Here is a 19,919-nt window from a genome sequence, read left to right on the forward strand (position 1 = left end):
TCAGAATTCCCCCAGTCTGAAGCATAGCGGTGGAGGGAGGGCATTCAAAACTCTATGGTCCAGTATAAAAACAGGCAAGTTTGCAGGCACCATCCCTGTATTTGGGTCCTTCACAAACTCCGACAGGTGAGCGCAAATAAGAACATTAATTTTGTGTAGCATTTTGGATGCTAATTGTCCAAGTAAAACAGCCATTTTGTTTCATTGATCAGTTTTCTTGATGCTACATGTAGTTAATTGACACGTCATTGTTTGCACCGTTCATGCACTTGTTTTATACGCAAATGAAGGCCAGCTTTTGAGATAATACTGCTGGCTTGTTTGCCTACTAGCTTTATGAGTTTTATCTACTGTTTGATGTATACCCCACATGCTATATGCTACACTTAACAGCCACTGCGATTGAAGCCCACTTTTGACATTCATATTGTTATCTTGTTGCTATATTTGCATAGCTTAATCAAGTATTTGCTTTTTACATGTTATTATGTTTAATAATTGTATTCATATTGCAATTTATTAATATTATAGCATTTGATAACCTCATTTTACATTCATGCACTATCATTATGGCTTGTAATTTTTTGCTATTTCTGTCTCCCTGCAGAAAATCATACACACACATATATAGATATACATATATACTGTATATATGTATATATGCCAATATACTGTATACACACAACGTTACCCACCGGCTGGCCAATCAAGACCAGCATCAAAGACTAATGCCAGCTGAACTGTCAACTGTCAATCATATCATCTAACTCAACTGTACTGTGACTCAATTAATCTGAACAACCTTCCATGTACCATCATCTGAATTTAAAGACTCAGGTCAGGACATTAGCATAATGGATGACTGGTGGATCGCATTTAGCCCTGGGCTGAAGTTTTTTTACAAGTGCTTTATGCCCTCCAGAACGTCCTCATTTCATCGGGGAATGGACTCTACAGGTGTAGGATCTTAATTTGAGCCTGTTTGCTACAGCAGGAAAATAATCCTGCAGCAACAGCAAATGTGAATTATTTTGTGGATTTTTTTGTAGAGTTTGATACATTTTTCATTAGGGCAAATCAAGTCTGACATTTTAAAGTGTAAAATACAAACTTTAGAAGCCTTTTTAAACATAGAATACAGTAGAAGTTAGCTTTTTCTGCTGTGCAGGAAAATTCTCAGCAACAAAAATGCTGAAATTAAGATCCTACATCTGTCAAGTTGGTTGGATGTCTTAAGGGTGGTGGACCATTCTTGATACATACGGCAAACTGTTGAGTGTGAAAAACCCAGCAGCGTTGCAGTTCTTAACAGAAACCGGTGCGCCTGGCACCTACTACCATTATACTACCTTTGTAGTAGAATGGTAGTAGGTGGTAGTAGGTGCCATTCTACCTCTACTACACCCTCTGAATCGCACACATACACAATCTATGTCTCATCTTAAAAATTATTCTTTAACCTGTCTCCTCCCCTTCATCTATACTGATTTAAGTGGATTTAACCTTTAAAAGTACATATGGAATTGTTTTAAGATGGTCATACCATCGTTCATTTAGCTATTCGATTTTGAATGTTAGGACCCCTTTAGGTATAAAAATAATAATTTGAAACGATTGAATTTGGCCTTTACTACTAGCCCCTAGAAATGCACTGAATAACGCATTCCTAAATGCCAAAAAAGACAGTCAAAAAATAAATCATAAGGAATAAGGTTTTGAAGTGTCTGTCCTATATCAAGGAGATATAAGAAAACTCTATTTTTTTTTTTTTGTGGACACATATTTAACCCCTTATTTTTGTTGGCACAAAACTACCTCCATACATCCATACGTTTGTATGGGTTACATTCAGACGTAAGTATTTAGAAACTTTTGTTTTTGACCACCATAATTTGCAAAGAAATTCATTAAAAATCCTACAATGTGATTTTCTGGATTTTGTTTTTCTCATTTTGTCTGTCATAGTTGAAGTGTATCCTATGATGAAAATTACAGGCGTCTCTCATCTTTTTAAGTGGGAGAACTTGCACAATTGGTGGCTGACTAAATACTTTTTTGCCCCACTGTACTCTGCTGAGCAGTACAGTCATATCTGACTAAGTTCATGGTGTCAGAAGTGATTAGAACTTGTCAAATATAAAACAGGAGAGATGTTCCTTTGAGTTTAGAGTTTAGACTGATCAAAAGTAGCTAACAGCTAACTGGACTCTCACGTCTCTTCCTTCATTGAGCAGAGCCAGAAATACTTTTGAGGAGATGGGAAACTCCATTGTAATCGTATTAACGCCCATTGTGTACGTTGCCCATGCTACGTCAATGGGCCGCAAGGTGCATTCTGGAATAGGAGAGCGCTCCTTCAAGGAGTGAACTACATTGTTGGTTAAGGGCGTATAGCTAATCATTTCACAGTATTTGGGCGCATGTGATAAATTACATTTGATTTGATTTAATTTTATTTGAATGAGAGTCAATTGGACGCTAGCTCAAAAACCCAACATTAGCATGAGTTTCGTCAACAAAAAGTACAACATTACAAATATTTTCCATGATGTGAGATAATTAACTTGCTATCTGTAATATTGTCTAGCTTTGGCATCGTGAGATTGAGGTACGTTAAAGGAAAATAGGCATGTTTCTCGACTCATACCCTAACTTTGAGAAGGGATTATGACAACGTGAACGCAATTTTCCGACGGTCTGCTTGGCGTTATACATTCCTCTATTTCTTGCCTAATGGAATTCCTATCTCCTCCTTTCTCTAATATCTCTGGCAGAGCAGCCCAAGTGGAGCCATTGCTATGTATACACAGAACCGCCATGAGCAGAATGCATGCAGAGCGAGCTGCCTGCGCGCAGGGAGGGATAGAGTGACAGACAAAGCGGATTTCAGGTTTTCGGACAGGGCCTTAAATTTGGCAGAAGCAATCGGGCCTGGGTAGGGTTGAGCCTGAACGTCACAGGCATGGGTAGGACTCAGGCGTAAAATTCATGGCTGTGCAGGGGTCTAGTTAGCGCTCCCAATCTCTGGCAAGGTGTTGCACAACTCTTGATTATGTGGTGTTACATCACACCGTCATGTTTCAGAACACCTCAGGATGAATGTTTCAGTCCACCTTAAATCTGTCTCAATACACTCAGAACCATGTGTTTCAATACTCCAGCAAAGTTAACGTTTCATCTCCTTTAAGGTGGTAGCAGCTCAGTTGCCACTAGTTTTAGTGTTACAAAGCACTTCATTTTTAGTGTTGTGCCTGGTGTTTACACGCATATACCCCCTCTCATTGGCTAGAATGGTCCAACCTGACCTTGCCTCCTCCCAACTGCCTTCCATTTTTTAAGACATTTGTTTTCATTGTTAGAGAGGCCACTTGAGTATTTGGTCAATATAATGGATAATCTGTGACCACAGCCACTTAATGATCACACCACAATGCCATGTTTATTCTTCCAACCACTATGTTGAGAGCTTTTATAAACTGGGTGGTTTGAGCCCTGAATGCTGATTGGCTGACAGCCGTGGTAATTCAGACCGTATACCACAGGTATGACAAAACCGTTATTTTTACTGACCTAATTATGTTGGTAACCAGTTTATAATAGCAATAAGGCATCTCGGGGGTTTGTGGTATATGGCCAATATACCACGGCTAAGGGCTGTTCATAGGCACGACGCAACACCTCCTCGGGCCTTATTGCTTAAATATCACCACCATGCAATGTTTACTCTTCCAACCACTTTCTTGAGAGCTTTGCTATTGCTCTAGTTATCCAGGTGACAGGTTGGGACACAAAGGAATTAATTGTAACGCACTTGGTCAAACATGTGGGCTGTTTGTGATGTAACCAACCACATTATGGATGTTCTTGGCCAACGTGAGTAGGATAGGACTACTGCAGTGAATTTCTGGCCATTTTTGTACCGCAAGAAATCAAATTTTCCACTTACCCAGTCCTGTACATCATTTCGTTCAGGTGGTCTGAGCAGAGGTCGGTCCCAGATAATGTTGGGTTTGCCGTGGCGCCAGATCTTACTGCGGGTTTTGTAGGCGTAGTATGCAGCTACACACAGCGCCACCACTACTAAGAACCCAAGCACCAACGCCACAGCCTGAAACGGAGGGTAAATTAGATGTGTCCTCATCACTACATACAGTATGATTAATTTCTTTAGGTGAATGAAAGAATATCTATAATTAAATGTAATATGATTAGCCACAATGATTGCCATTTATTACAACAGCTATCCAACTGAGAAAACAAAAAGGTGTCAAAAGTATTTCAAAGCATGTACTGTAGTAGTAAACTGTTAAGGTTTATAAAGGAAAGATGTACAGTGCTCTCCGTAATTATTGGGACAGTGAAGCATTTTTTCTTCAGTCTGCACATTAACCTCATGGTCATTGTTTGATTTCAAATCCAAACTTTTAGAGTATAGAGCCATAAGAAGAAAAAATGCTTCACTGTTCCAATAAATACGAGTGGCATTGAAATAAAGCTTTGACCCACCTCTTCAGGGTCCATGTAGCAGTAGTGTTGGAGATACTGGTTGTACATGGGGAAACCCCCAGGGAACCCCGCTCCCACACTCCCACTCAGACTGGGGCTTCCCTGCATGTTCTGGCACATCATAAGCATGGGGTTATAGAGCATGCTCTGAGAGCTCTGCGACATGGGGTTGACACCGATCACAAACACAATGTCAATGATGCCCTGCAGCACCGCCAGTACGACGTCACAGACTAACACTGTCAGGTAAAACCTCCGACCGCGCATAGCAGGCGACCGAGAAAAACTCCCCACAAGGAAGCCCAGAGAAACCAGGAAGTTAATGGCCGCCATGGATATCATGGCTGACTTGGCCGAATACGGGGTCATGTAGGAGCTGGAATAGCCATAGCTGCCTCCGTAATAGCCACCAGTGCCACTGCCAACCCCCATAGACCCCGTTCCATAGCCCCCCGTTCCTATTCCTGCTCCGTGCATGTCCCAGACCAACGTGGAGGCTACACAGACAAAAATGAGGAAACACAAGATGACTGTTGCTCCTTCCATTGTTTTGACAAACCCAGGAGCAGAGAACCATTTGTAGAAGTGTTGAGGCCTATCTTCCATATAGAATGAGTCAGGGGGAGGAGGGTAGGGGTCAAAGTTGCTCCTTGGGGAGTGCACACTTCTGTGGGTGTAGAATCCATTGGAGGTAGCAGTGTAGGGAGGACTATAGATGGGTGGTTTGTCGTAGTGCCGCGGCTCATACATGATTCAGAGAGAAGGGAGGCCTGCAAAACAAGACATACATTTTATTATGTCACACTAATGTACTATCATAACAAATCACATCTTATCGCAAATTATATAAATGATATCATGATATCAAATGACATCACGTGCTATTACATCCCATTGGACTGACACATTGGATAGATCTGGAGTGTCTCTCTTCTCTCTGTGTGTTTGCCCAACCGACGGTATTCTCATTAGTTTTGTTGCCAACAACACTCCCTCTCCCTCAGTGAACAGCACAACTCATCAGTCCACTGCAACTCAACCCAGTGGACCTCAATAATTTAGACAGCCAGCAGCAGCAGTGTGTGCAGTGATGCGTGGTGTTTTCCACTGTGCTCTCTACCTCTCAGCTGCTTAAGTCCAGGTGTCATGTGTCCTGTCCGCATGTGATGAATATACAAGGGAAGGGCACAATATAAGCCATGTAATGATGATAGTGACTATGCCCTCACGGTTACATCTGACTGTCACCACTCTAACCTGAGCTATGTTTAGGTCCACACACACACACACACACACACACACACACACACACACACACACACACACACACACACACACACACACACACACACACACACACACACACACACACACACACACACGCGCGTTGGTTTTACTATCCAAGTGGGGACCAAAACATTTATTCCCATTCAAATTACTATTTTCCCTAACCTTAACCCTAACCTTAAACCCAAACCCCTAACCCTAACCATAAACCTAATCCTAACTCCTAATTCTAACCCTAACCCTAAACCTAACCCCTAGGCCTAAAATAGCATTTTTCCTTTTGGGGACAGTGAAATGTCTCCACTTGTCAAATGTTCCTTGTTTTACTATCCTTGTGAGAACTTTTGGAACTCAAAAGGATAGTAAAGTTAGAACACACATCTGTGGTCTCTGATAGGCAGGATACAGTAAATAATTCAAGAGCTGAACTCATGAAAGGCTGACAGGCATCAAAGCAAGCAAGTTCAAGGCTTCAGTCATACAAAATACACGATACTGCTATATTCACTGGCCACAGTCCATATCCTGTATGAAATGATTATTACTAATGGTGAAAACTAATTTAACATGCTTTTGCATACAATTCTAAAAATAGGCCTGCACGCCACAGTAAAAGCACAAGAATATGTGCCCAACCAACAAACATGCAGGCCTATAAATATAAACATGAAGGTCTAGTTTTTTTGCGCCTCTTGTGTGGCATGATCTCCAAAAGGCCTTAAAGTTGGTGGATTTGGTGCCTTTAGGACAGGGATGCTCAACTACTGATGGATGTGGGGGCCACCATTTCAGTAATGGGATAAGAATAACTACCAATTGGATATCACGAAAAAGTGGTAAAAAGTACAAAATAAAGAATAAAAAATATTTTACAAATATGTATATTTTTAAAGTCAGCTGACATAGGCTAATTAAGTGCAGTCAGTGACTGACATAACAAGAGAAACTGCTGATGCACATAAAAAAAATCGAAATTGCACCTTGTGTATTGTACAGTTGAGACTGTTGAGAGTTGAATAGTAGAATACACAAGGTGCAATTTCTACAAAACTAAAACAATGTATTTTATTTTTTGGGGGAAAGGATATGCGGGCCTACATAAATCGCCCATCCCTACTCTAGAGCGATTCGGGCTGATGTTAGAGGGCCTTTTTACTGAAGAATGTGTTCGTTTTATATGATTGTGTTTCTTTTTGTTTTTGCTTTTCATGTACTGTGTAAATGATGTGTAATAGATATGTTGTGCAATTGTTGTTTGTTGATGTGTTATTTATTAATGTGTTAGACAGTCGTCATTGTAAATAAATAACAATTTGTTCTTAATTTACTTACCTGTATAAATAACGGTGAAATAATATAAATTAACAAGAGAAAGACTAAAAAAATGCAACCCTTAAACGTTTAGCAGCTTTTCTGCTCACACAAACAAAAAACAAAGAATTGTATCCTATTTGCTACTTTAATTTTCCACGGTTTATCAGATGGAGTCATTACATTACATTCCAAATTCCGTGTCACCAACACAGCCTGTCAAACATAATTGTAGTACCAACTGATAACGTTCACTTACCTGAAACGTCTGTAGGCTAATGTTATTGAAAAACGGTCATTGTGCAAAAAAAAAGTTTAACATTACAGCTATTATCACTTCGAATATAGGCCTAGTTTTCGAAGCTTTTTCACGCATGTAGGCTACATCTCCTGAAACTATTAAAACGTGTGCGTGCACTGCCTGTTCTCTTGGCTGCTCCAATGCGCATGGCGGTGCGCAAGTATCTCAACCAGTCTATGGTCTCAACACAGTAGACTTTTCAGAAACTATCGCGCTCTCCTTCAAAATGTGGAGACTGGAGAGAGAGCCTACCTTAAATTGCATGTCGCTTATCACGTTTTTCCAGATCAGTAATATAAAGGTGGAGGAGATACAACACATCTGGAAGAATGTGCATCTGCTGTATAGGCTTACCTGCAAAACTATTGACAGGAATAGATTTTTATAAAAATATATATACAAGTTACAAAAACATTTTTTATTTTTTTATTCTTATGGATTCTTTAAAAAATGGAAATATTGCATATGTCATTACTGTGTTATAGATTCAAGTGGATTGTTGGTTCCCTACTGCCCTTTTAACGTTTCATATTTAACAATTCATATAAAGAAAATACAATAAAACTCTCCACGTTATGTAGTGTATATGTAAAGCCCTGCAAATGCAATGCTAGTCAATGAAATGTGAATTGACCCTGTTAGCATTGTCCACAAAAGTCCAAAGGTACACAATTGCGCTCTGGCTTGGTTTACGAGTTCATTCACTCCATGACTGAAACTCACTCACAATATTTCTGGGCAAGTAATCTTTACAGTAGCACAAAACATGCTGTAGGCTATAATGGAACAACACACAGTTACTGATTTGTACAGACATTTACTGAAATCTAAATAAACAACACACCAAAAAAACAAATGGTGCTCTAATAACAAAACAATCAAAGGCGTGACAGAAACAGAATAATGATGGTCCTTTTGTTCCCTCTGTATGCTATTTCTTCAGGTCCGACCCTTTGCCAAGCTGTCCTCGTCGAAATTGCGGATCCTGTTCTTGATGTGGCCTAATTTAGCTTTCAGATAGTCACAGCGTCCCTTCTTCTCCAGGAAGGCAGGGTCCTGTGAAGTCAAAAAGAAACACACGTCATGTTGACTGCAGCTCCATCACTTCTCATCTTTCTCCACAGCCTGATTCTTTTTGTAATGTAAGCGGTGTTAAATGAGAAATCTAGAGGCCCCGTTTCAAAGTAGCAGCAATATTATTCACATGAATGGGCAGCTTTATTGAAAAAGCAAATATTACCTGGGTGTTTACACAACAGTAACAATTCTACTACATCTCAGTTGAACGTTAAAATGATTGCTGAATGATTTTTGGAATTGTTTCAGCGTGAGTGAGGAAACGTGAGAGGAATGTTAGGGGTCTCCATTCACCACATACACGTTTGTTTTGCTCATACTTCTTCAAAATCCGCTGGATTCTCTTCTGCTCCTACATAATGGACAGAACAAACACCCACAATTAAATTGGTTAAAAGGAAAGAAAGATATTCATGTTTAAAAATAATATTATGCAGATGTCACATGCTATTTTTAGTGGAAGCCTTTGTGCAATGAATGGAATGGATTGTACCTCTCATTGCTCAGTGACAGTGACAATAAGATAACAAAAATATATTGAGTTCAAGCGTAGTTACACTTCCAGAAAAAAGGAAAGGGGTATCATATCATAGTGAGATCGAAAACACCATCGATGCCCAGATTTGCAGAGTTAGATGAAATCACTCACCTCATGACTATTGCCATCTTTGAGGAGTTTGCCCATCATGGCATCCAGCTCTCTGAACTTCATGAAGGTGGTACTGATGTCTTTGTGAAGGTCCTTGTACTCCTGATACTGGTCGTTAAAAACAGCTTTGTATTTTTCCCTTTCTTCCATAGAGAAGATTTCTGGATATTTACTGAAGGGATAGGGTAAGACACAAGGCTATGTTAGATAATGTCTTATTACATATCATTATTACACCTAGTACAATTTAACCAAATATGAGCACTTCCTGTTGCTCCATGTGTACCTCAGCACGAGAGCCTCACATCCTTACCCAAAATCAGTGTCAGGATATTAGGCAAATCCTCTCACTCACATTATATAGTCTGCGATGACTCTGTGCTTCTGGGCATACCCTGTGTGGTTGGCTCTGTTCCGGCTGCCTGGCTCCTCCTGATGGAAATCTGTGATGTGCAGGCGTTTGGTCGCCCTTACTGAGCTGTCCATCTCATCCTCAAACACAATCCTCTTGGTCTGGCGATTAGGAAGTTTGGTCTGGGCAACAGAGATGGACCTCAGATGCTCCTGAAGCCAAAGTTGAAGAATTATGTATCATGCAACAACTCAAAGTATATTAGATACCAAAGCATCCAATGACACATGTACACTGTGCTGAAATGGTGAAAACAACCTGCCTCATATGATGATTGCAACTGTGTGAAGTTATGTACAGAACCAGTCAAAAGTTTGAACACACCTGCTCATTCCAGGGTTTTTCTTTATTTTTACTATTTTCTACATTGTATAATAATAGTGAAGACGTTATAACTATGAAATAACACATATGGAATCATGTAGTAACCAAAATTAAACAAATCAAAATATGTTTCATATTTGAGATTTGTCAAAGTAGCCACCCTTTGCTTGATGGCATTCTCTCAAACAGCTTCATGAGGTAATCACCTGGAATGCATTTCAATTAACAGGTGTGTCTTGTTAAAAGTTAATTTGTGGAATTTCCTTACTTCTTATTAATGAGTTTGAGCCAATCAGTTGTGTTGTGACAAGGTAAGGGTGGTATACAGAAGATAGCCCTATTTGGTAAAAGACCAAGTCCATATTATGGCAAGAACAGCTCAAATAAGCAAAGAGAAACGACATTCCATCATTACTTTAAGACATGAAGGTCAGTCAATGCGGAACATTTCAAGAACTTTGAAAGTTTCTTCAAGTGCAGTCGCAAAAACCATCAAGCGCTATGATGAAACTGGCTCTCATGAGGACCGCCACAGGAATTGAAGACCCAGAGTTACCTCTGGTGCAGAGGACAAGCTAGCCAGCAGCAGCATACCACCCTGCATCCCTCTGCTGGCTTGTTTCTGAAGCTAAGCAGGGTTGGTCCTGGTTGGTCCCTGGTTGGTCCCTGGATGGGAGACCAGATGCTGCTGGAAGTGGTGTTGGAGAGCCAGTAGGAGGCACCCTTTCCTCTGGTCTAAATAAAATATCCCAATGCCCCAGGGCAGTGATTGGGGACATTGCCGTCTTTCGGGTGGGACGTTAAACATGTGTCCTGACTCTCTGTGGTCACTAAAGACCCCATGGCACTTATCATAAGGGTAGGGGTGTTAACCCCGGTGTCCTGGCAAAATTCCCAATCTGGCCCTCATACCATCATGGCCACCTAATCATCCCCAGTTTACAATTGGCTCATTCATCCCCCTCCTCTCCCCTGTAACTATTCCCCATGCTGTTGCTGTAAATGAGAATGTGTTCTCAGTCAACTTACGTGTAAAATACGGGTTAAAACAAAAAAATAAACGTTTCTTAGAGTTACCAGCCTCAGAAATCAGCAATTAACTGCACCTCAGATTGCACCTCACAGAGTTCAAGTAACAGACACATCTCAACATCAACTGTTCAGAGGAGACTGCGTGAATCAGGCCTTCATGGTCGAATTGCTGCAATTAAACATCTACTGAAGGACACCAATAAGAAAAAGAGACTTGCTTGGGCCAAGAAACATGAGCAATGGACATTAGACTGGTGGAAATCTGTCCTTTGGTCTGATGAGTCCAAATTTGAGACTTTTGGTTCCAACCGCCGTGTCTTTGTGAGACGCAGAGTAGGTGAACGGATGATCTCTGCAGGTGTGGTTCCCACCGTGAAGCATGGAGGAGGGGTGATGGTGTGGGGTTGCTTTGCTGGTGACACTGTCGTGATTTATTTAGAATTCAAGGCACACTTAACCAGCATGACTACCACAGCATTCTGTAGCGATACGCCATCCCATCTGTTTTGCGATCAGTGAGACTGTGATTTATTTGGCCCATTTGTTTTTCAACAGGACAATGAACCAACACGCCTCCAGGCTGTTTAAGGGCAATTTGACCAAGAAGGAGAGTGATGGAATGCTGCATCAGATGACCTGGCCTCCATAATCACCCGACCTCAAACCAATTGAGATGGTTTGGGATGCGTTGGACCGCAGAGTGAAGTAAAAGCAGCCAACAAGTGCTCAGCATATGTAGGAACTCCTTCAAGATCGTTTGAAAAGCATTCCAGGTGAAGCTGGTTGAGAGAATGCCAAGAGTGTGCAAAGCTGTCATTAAGGCAAAGCTGTCATCAAGGAAAAGGGTGGCTACTTTGAAGAATCTAAAATCTAAAATATATTTAGGTTACTACATGATTCCATATGTGTTATTTTATAGTTTTGATGTCTTCACTATTATTCTACAATGTAGAAAATAGTAAAAATAAAGAAAAACCCTTGAATGAGTAGGTGTGTCCAAACTTTTGACTGGTACTGTACATATTTAACTGTATTGTTCAACTTTATCAATCATATGTATTTCGTCTTCCTACAGAGATGAAACACATATGGTAGAGAATCATAATTTTCCTATATGTTGTCTTCAATTGAAAAACTAAGCTTATTTGGCTACATTGGCTACTCCTCCTGCTGTTGTTTTGAGATCTATGTCATTTTTTACTCATTCCTCTAAGATCTGCTTGATCTGACACCATTCCCAAAACAACTTCCAGATGGCAATTTTTTTTATTACATTTTTTTGTTTAACAAGGGAAGTCAGTTAATTATGAACAAATTCTTATTTACAATGACTGCCTACCCCGGCAAAACCCTAAAAAGGACGACGCTGGGGCAATTGTGCGCCGCCCTATGGAACTCTCAATCACGGATGGTTGTGATACAGCCTGGAATCGAACCAGGGTCTGTAGTGACACCTCTAGCACTGAGATGCAGTGCCTTAAACCAATGTGCCTCTCAAGAGTGCCCATTCTATTGCCCATTCTATTGCCAATGGGCAATAGAAATGCCATTAGTCAACCACCTACCTGGTTCTCAAAGAACTCCATCTCCCTGCGGGTGGCCTCATGCCTCCACATTTTCAGACACACCAGGAAGCTGATGAGGTACATCAGCATGTTGATGAAGATGAAAGCCGTGCCAGCCATCTGTCCTCCGTCAACCCGACACAGGCTGGACATTATGGGGTTAATACCAATGGTCATGTAACACAACCCCCCACGTTTGAGGTCATTCAGGTACACGATACCAGCCGCCATGTAGAGGAGGAACAGGGCGACGTTGATGATGCCTTCTGTGAGCGGCCACCAGGGGGAGTCCAGAAGAATAGTACGGTAGTACATGGTCAGCCCTATCACCAGTAGGAGAATGGTTACAATCCACGTCACCCCAACCACCGCCATCACGAATGGAGTCATGGGTCCATTATAGGAGTACCCCGACATGCCATGACTATTGTTATACAGTCCATTGGCGTTCGACCACTCACTGTCCTTATAGATGTAGGCACAGACACAGGCAAGGACCATACCCCCAAAGAGAAGTTCAAACCCAGCCAGGAGTCTCAATAACCCAGGCCAGGATTTCATATAGGAGTACTTAAGTTTGTAGACTTCCACCTTCTCCGCATAGTACTCAGCTGGATGGATACTGGTCAACTCTGATTCCTCTGGAAGATAATGTAGTTGGTCATTGTCTATGGGACTGTCCCTCAACAAGGGCCTACGGGAACTCTTGCTGGAGGTCCCCAGTGAGTCCTGAGTGTCCCAGTACCTCCTCTCTATTATTGGGCTGACAGGTGGACTCACCCTGGTGCCATTGGGCACAATCTTGACCCCATTGGAGCTCAGATCAGAGTCTGCATCACCTTTCCCCAATTTGTGGAGAATACTGCCCCATGATTGGGGGAGGAGGGTTCTCAACCTGTCCTTTAGAGTCCCCTCGTCCCCACCATCACCCACTCCTTGTACATGTGGAGGAGTGATGGATGAGTGGGCAGTGGAGTTTGCATCATGTGAAAGGTTATCCTCAAAGGTTCTCTGAGGTGTTAGCTCTGCTGGGCCATTGTTCGAGGAGATCCTCTTCGAAGAGGAGTTCCCATCCACACTCTCAGGGTCTCCGCTCTTGAATATCTTACTCCAGTTTTTCATGCTATGGGCTGATATACAGTAAGTGGGCTTATTTAATCATTGAGGATAGAAGAAAGATGAAGAAAGTTGAAGTTCATTTTCTTGTCGTAGAGGAACTGTGTGAATCAAAAAGGAACAAAAAACAAAACAGGCTTAGGCCTACTGTAATAGGGATTTAGCATTTTTGAATATGTATGCTGTGTATTATTTCACTTGTAATAATTGTTGATGTTAACTAACATTTTGACCAATTAATCCTATATTTACATTTTAATTTTAATCATTTTGTAGATGCTCTTGTCCGGAGTGATTTACAGTTAGTGCATTCATCTTAAGATAGCTAGGTGAGACAACCACCTATCAAAGTCATAGTCAGTATATTTTTCCTCAAAGTAGCTATCAGCAAAGCAGTGTGACACTCTTCGAAAAAAAGGTGCTATATAGAAGCTAAAATAGTTATTCAGGTGTCCCCATAGTCCAAGTTGATATTCATGGCCTAAGAAGGAATTCCCCTCGACCACGACCAAAAAAATGGGGAAAACAAACATTATTTCCCATTGACCGCTATTGTAAAAGAGCCAACTTCGTTGTAATGTTTTTGTTTTACAGAAATAACAAAACATGTCGAAAAGCTGCTGTGTTGTTCAATGTAACCAGGTCAAAAATATCGACCTACGGTTCGCAATGCTCCCACATAGGGAAATAGATATTGCGAGAAGAGCCCTGTGGCTTCAGGCTATTTGGCGTGGTAAATGTGGGGACCTAGTGTCCAAGTAGGCTACACGTAGCTGTGTGTGTGGAAAACATTTCATCACAGGTAAGACATTTAACTTGTTTAGTATAGTCTGTTTGTAACTCCAATCATTAGTTGCAACTGTATACAGTGGTGGGAAAGTACCCAATTGTCATACTTGAGTAAAAGTAAAGTTACCTTAATAGAAAATTACTCAAGTAAAAGTCACCCAGTAAAATACTACTTGCTGTAAGTAAAGTAAAATATATACGTAAGTTTCAAAAGTAAATGTAATTGCTCAAATATATTTAAGTATCAAAAGTAAAATTAAAATCATTTAAAATATCATTTATCATTTATCGCCCTCCAGGTTCCCTTGGAGAGTTCATCAATGAGCTTGATGCCTTGATAAGCTCCTTTCCTGAGGACGGCTCACCTCTCACAGTTCTGGGTGACTTTAACCTCCCCACGTCTACCTTTGACTCATTCCTCTCTGCCTCCTTCTTTCCACTCCTCTCCTCTTTTGACCTCACCCTCTCACCTTCCCCCCCTACTCACAAGGCAGGCAATACGCTTGACCTCATCTTTACTAGATGCTGTTCTTCCACTAACCTCATTGCAACTCCCCTCCAAGTCTCCGACCACTACCTTGTATCCTTTTCCCTCTCGCTCTCATCCTACACTTCCCACACTGCCCCTACTCGGATGGTATCGCGACGTCCCAACCTTCGCTCTCTCTCCCCCGCTACTCTCTCCTCTTCCATCCTATCATCTCTTCCCTCTGCTCAAACATTCTCCAACCTATCTCCTGATTCTGCCTCCTCAACCCTCCTCTCCTCCCTTTCTGCATCCTTTGACTCTCTATGTCCCCTATCCTCCAGGCCGGCTCGGTCCTCCCCTCCCGCTCCGTGGCTCGACGACTCATTGCGAGCTCACAGAACAGGGCTCCGGGCAGCCGAGCGGAAATGGAGGAAAACTCGCCTCCCTGCGGACCTGGCATCCTTTCACTCCCTCCTCTCTACATTTTCCTCTTCTGTCTCTGCTGCTAAAGCCACTTTCTACCACTCTAAATTCCAAGCATCTGCCTCTAACCCTAGGAAGCTCTTTGCCACCTTCTCCTCCCTCCTGAATCCCCCCCCCCCCTCCCTCTCTGCAGATGACTTCGTCAACCATTTTGAAAAGAAGGTCGACGACATCCGATCCTCGTTTGCTAAGTCAAACGACACCGCTGGTTCTGCTCACACTGCCCTACCCTGTGCTCTGACCTCTTTCTCCCCTCTCTCTCCAGATGAAATCTCGCGTCTTGTGACGGCCGGCCGCCCAACAACCTGCCCGCTTGACCCTATCCCCTCCTCTCTTCTCCAGACCATTTCCGGAGACCTTCTCCCTTACCTCACCTCGCTCATCAACTCATCCTTGACCGCTGGCTACGTCCCTTCCATCTTCAAGAGAGCGAGAGTTGCACCCCTTCTGAAAAAACCTACACTCGATCCCTCCGATGTCAACAACTACAGACCAGTATCCCTTCTTTCTTTTCTCTCCAAAACTCTTGAACGTGCCGTCCTTGGCCAGCTCTCCTGCTATCTCTCTCAGAATGACCTTCTTGATCCAAATCAGTCAGGTTTCAAGACTAGTCATTCAACTGAGACTGCTCTTCTCTGTATCACGGAGGCGCTCCGCACTGCTAAAGCTAACTCTCTCTCCTCTGCTCTCATCCTTCTAGACCTATCGGCTGCCTTCGATACTGTGAACCATCAGATCCTCCTCTCCACCCTCTCCGAGTTGGGCATCTCCGGCGCGGCCCACGCTTGGATTGCGTCCTACCTGACAGGTCGCTCCTACCAGGTGGCGTGGCGAGAATCTGTCTCCTCACCACGCGCTCTCACCACTGGTGTCCCCCAGGGCTCTGTTCTAGGCCCTCTCCTATTCTCGCTATACACCAAGTCACTTGGCTCTGTCATAACCTCACATGGTCTCTCCTATCATTGCTATGCAGACGACACACAATTAATCTTCTCCTTTCCCCCTTCTGATGACCAGGTGGCGAATCGCATCTCTGCATGTCTGGCAGACATATCAGTGTGGATGACGGATCACCACCTCAAGCTGAACCTCGGCAAGACGGAGCTGCTCTTCCTCCCGGGGAAGGACTGCCCGTTCCATGATCTCGCCATCACGGTTGACAACTCCATTGTGTCCTCCTCCCAGAGCGCTAAGAACCTTGGCGTGATCCTGGACAACACCCTGTCGTTCTCAACTAACATCAAGGCGGTGGCCCGTTCCTGTAGGTTCATGCTCTACAACATCCGCAGAGTACGACCCTGCCTCACACAGGAAGCGGCGCAGGTCCTAATCCAGGCACTTGTCATCTCCCGTCTGGATTACTGCAACTCGCTGTTGGCTGGGCTCCCTGCCTGTGCCATTAAACCCCTACAACTCATCCAGAACGCCGCAGCCCGTCTGGTGTTCAACCTTCCCAAGTTCTCTCACGTCACCCCGCTCCTCCGCTCTCTCCACTGGCTTCCAGTTGAAGCTCGCATCCGCTACAAGACCATGGTGCTTGCCTACGGAGCTGTGAGGGGAACGGCACCTCAGTACCTTCAGGCTCTGATCAGGCCCTACACCCAAACAAGGGCACTGCGTTCATCCACCTCTGGCCTGCTCGCCTCCCTACCACTGAGGAAGTACAGTTCCCGCTCAGCCCAGTCAAAACTGTTCGCTGCTCTGGCACGCCAATGGTGGAACAAACTCCCTCACGACGCCAGGACAGCGGAGTCAATCACCACCTTCCAGAGACACCTGAAACCCCACCTCTTTAAGGAATACCTAGGATAGGATAAAGCAATCCTTCTGACCCCCCCCCCCCCCCCCTCTTAAAAGATTTAGATGCACTATTGTAAAGTGGCTGTTCCACTGGATGTCATAAGGTGAATGCACCAATTTGTAAGTCGCTCTGGATAAGAGCGTCTGCTAAATGACTTAAATGTAAATGTAAATGCAAAATTCCTTATATTAAGCAAACCAGAAGACACAATTTTAGTTTTTATTTATGGCTAACCAGGTGCACACTCCAACACTCAGACATCATTTACAAATTAAGCATTTGTGTTTAGTGAGTCTGCCAGATCAGAGGCAGTAGAGATGACCAGGGATGTTCTCTTGATAAGTGTATGAGTTGGACAATTTTCCTGTACTGCTAAGCATTTAAAATGTAACGAGTACTTTTGGGTGTCAGGGAAAATGTATGGAGTAAAAAGTACACTATTTTCTTTAAGAATGTAGAGAAGCAAAAGTATAAAATATATATAAATAGTAAAGTAAAATACAGATACCCCAAAAAACTACTTAAGTATTACTTTAAATCATTTTTGCTTGGCTGTGTAGTCCATTTGTTTGTGTTGTTGGTCTTAGCTAGGTTAATGTTCCAGTCGGTAGATAGTTATCACTCACGTGGCTGCTAGCACCATCATGAAAAGGGTCATGAGGGAAGCCCTACAAGATTTCGTTTTTTTTAAGAGAACACTTGAGAACAGGCAATGTTGAAAAGTCATCTTTAGATGTACTTTTCTTAAACGTAGCTTTGTAATTGACTAAAACAAGCAGACAACAAGAAAATAGTGCCTGAAAAAGGTCAAGTTTTTGCTGTGAGCCAATGGGGTAACCTAGGTAACCACAGCTTGTTTTCCCCACAGGCAGGCGGGGCTGCAACATTCTATTTAATACTAACTGGGACTATAGGAGAACCCTTTGAAGAACCCTTTTTGGTTCCAGGTAGAATCCTTTTGAGTTCTATGTACAACCCCTTACAAAGAGGGCTCTACAAAGACCCCAAAAGAGCTCTACCTGGAACCAAAAAGGGTTCTACTATGGGGCCAACCGAAGAACCCTTTTGAACCCTTTGCTTAAAGTGTAGAAAAAAGTGTGAGTGAGAGAGTGTTAGTGCAAGAAAATGGGTGTTAATTGTTTTTTATCTCTTATTTTTCCCTATATGACATCATTTTCTACTCACCCCCCTTTATTATAATGATGTGGAACAGATATGTTACTATAGGTCAGCTAAAAATAGAGCTTCACAAGAATGTTTGATCTTGAGAAAGAAAATTACTGTGGCGGAATGTTTATGAAACACTTTTTTTCTTTACAGCACATACAATAGCCTCTCCCTCACAGGAGTCTGAGGAAAACTCATTTATCACATTGTGCAGTCAATGTCAGAAACAGTTCAGGTTCTCAGCGGGAGCATGCTGTTTCCAGCTCCTCGCTTCCAACTCAAGAAAGGAGAAAACAAAATTGCTTTCTGGTTTAAACCGTGCATTTCTACATTTCTACCTGCTACAACTCACAAGACAAATAAGGCTTAAAACGTACCTTTGGCTCACAATAAACTGACACGTAGGCTTAACGTCTACACAAATTATCAAACTATAACTTCAAATAAAGTCCTAATTAAATCCCGCTATGATTTTCTTTACATGGAAAGTTAGTTTTATATCTGATGTGGAAGTTAGAAACTTCCTTTAAAATGTAGGCAGCTTACCTTGTTGTTGCTAAGGACAAGTTCCACACTGAGTAGCACAACTGTGATGCAGAAACTGTTCTCAAAATGATGTGATGCAGAAACTGTTCTCAAAATGGCTGCCCCTACAGCAGGTCCAGCCAGCTCCTCTCAGGTGACTCTGTGTTATCGCAGGCGGTCGAGCTGAGAGGGAAGCAGAGCTTAAATATGAAACCTGAACAGCCCTTGTGTTGGTGCTGCCGGGTGGCTGGCACCGCTAGGCTAATCTCTGTGGGAGAACGGCTATAAATATTTACATCCAAAACCTAGATAGTGACAACTCTGAGAGAACACTGCTCAAACTTCTCTGACGCTCAGTGTATTTGACCTCGGCAGGTATTTTGAATATGTTTTGGAAGAGAATAGTATTTGACCTCAACAGGTGTTTTGAATGTGTTTTGGAAGAGAATAGTAATTTACCTCAACAGGTGTTTTGAATGTGTTTTGGAAGAGAATAGTAATTTACCTCAACAGGTGTTTTGAATGTGTTTTGGAAGAGAATAGTAATTTACCTCAACAGGTGTTTTGAATGTGTTTTGGAAAAGAAAATACTTCCCTATTAAAGAATGATGTTTATTCTGAAAAAGGTTACTTCCTGTAATACCAAATCTATTCTGTGAATTCATCAGGGGCATCTCTCCAGTTTGATATCAATCCTACCCTATTAATCATATTACAACCACTATCTAAGATCTGCAAAATAGCTTATCCCATTATCTATAATTCAATTATATTCTCATAACCGTAAACATAGCCTAAGTCTGGCACTAGAGGCCAGCATACTCCAGTTATTAAGCTTCTCTCTCTCCCTTTCTTTCTCCACTCTCTCCATTTCTCATTCCCACTCTTATCCCCAATTGAACAGAGAGCACAACCCCAGCAGCGATGTTCTTGCCTCTCATGACCGTGTTTTCTCAGTCATGTGTAAAAAGGCTTTGGGCCTGATTCCTCCCCACCTGCTTTGGGCCTGATTCCTCCCCACCTGCTTTGGGCCTGATTCCTCCCCACCTGCTTTGGGCCTGATTCCTCCCCACCTGCTTTGGGCCTGATTCCTCCCCACCTGCTT

The 19,919-nt window shown here is 42.5% G+C and overlaps 1 protein-coding gene across 1 annotated transcript in view; it reads right to left on the reverse strand.

Moving 5' to 3' along the window:
• LOC129824589 (uncharacterized) overlaps positions 1–19,226 on the reverse strand; it is a 42,888-nt gene extending 23,662 nt beyond the window's left edge. Inside the window, exons 1-8 of the mRNA XM_055884279.1 lie at positions 18,836–19,226; positions 12,465–13,681; positions 9,487–9,695; positions 9,132–9,303; positions 8,784–8,834; positions 8,348–8,461; positions 4,507–5,259; positions 3,947–4,108 (exon numbers count right to left, since the gene is read on the reverse strand). Coding sequence (XP_055740254.1) covers positions 3,947–4,108; positions 4,507–5,259; positions 8,348–8,461; positions 8,784–8,834; positions 9,132–9,303; positions 9,487–9,695; positions 12,465–13,586 — 2,583 coding nt within the window. The 5' untranslated portion in view covers positions 13,587–13,681; positions 18,836–19,226. The remainder of the gene's footprint in view (positions 1–3,946; positions 4,109–4,506; positions 5,260–8,347; positions 8,462–8,783; positions 8,835–9,131; positions 9,304–9,486; positions 9,696–12,464; positions 13,682–18,835) is intronic.
• Positions 19,227–19,919: the final 693 nt, after the last annotated feature.

This window comes from Salvelinus fontinalis, chromosome 26, assembly GCF_029448725.1.
Source record: "Salvelinus fontinalis isolate EN_2023a chromosome 26, ASM2944872v1, whole genome shotgun sequence".
Taxonomy (NCBI): domain Eukaryota; kingdom Metazoa; phylum Chordata; class Actinopteri; order Salmoniformes; family Salmonidae; genus Salvelinus; species Salvelinus fontinalis.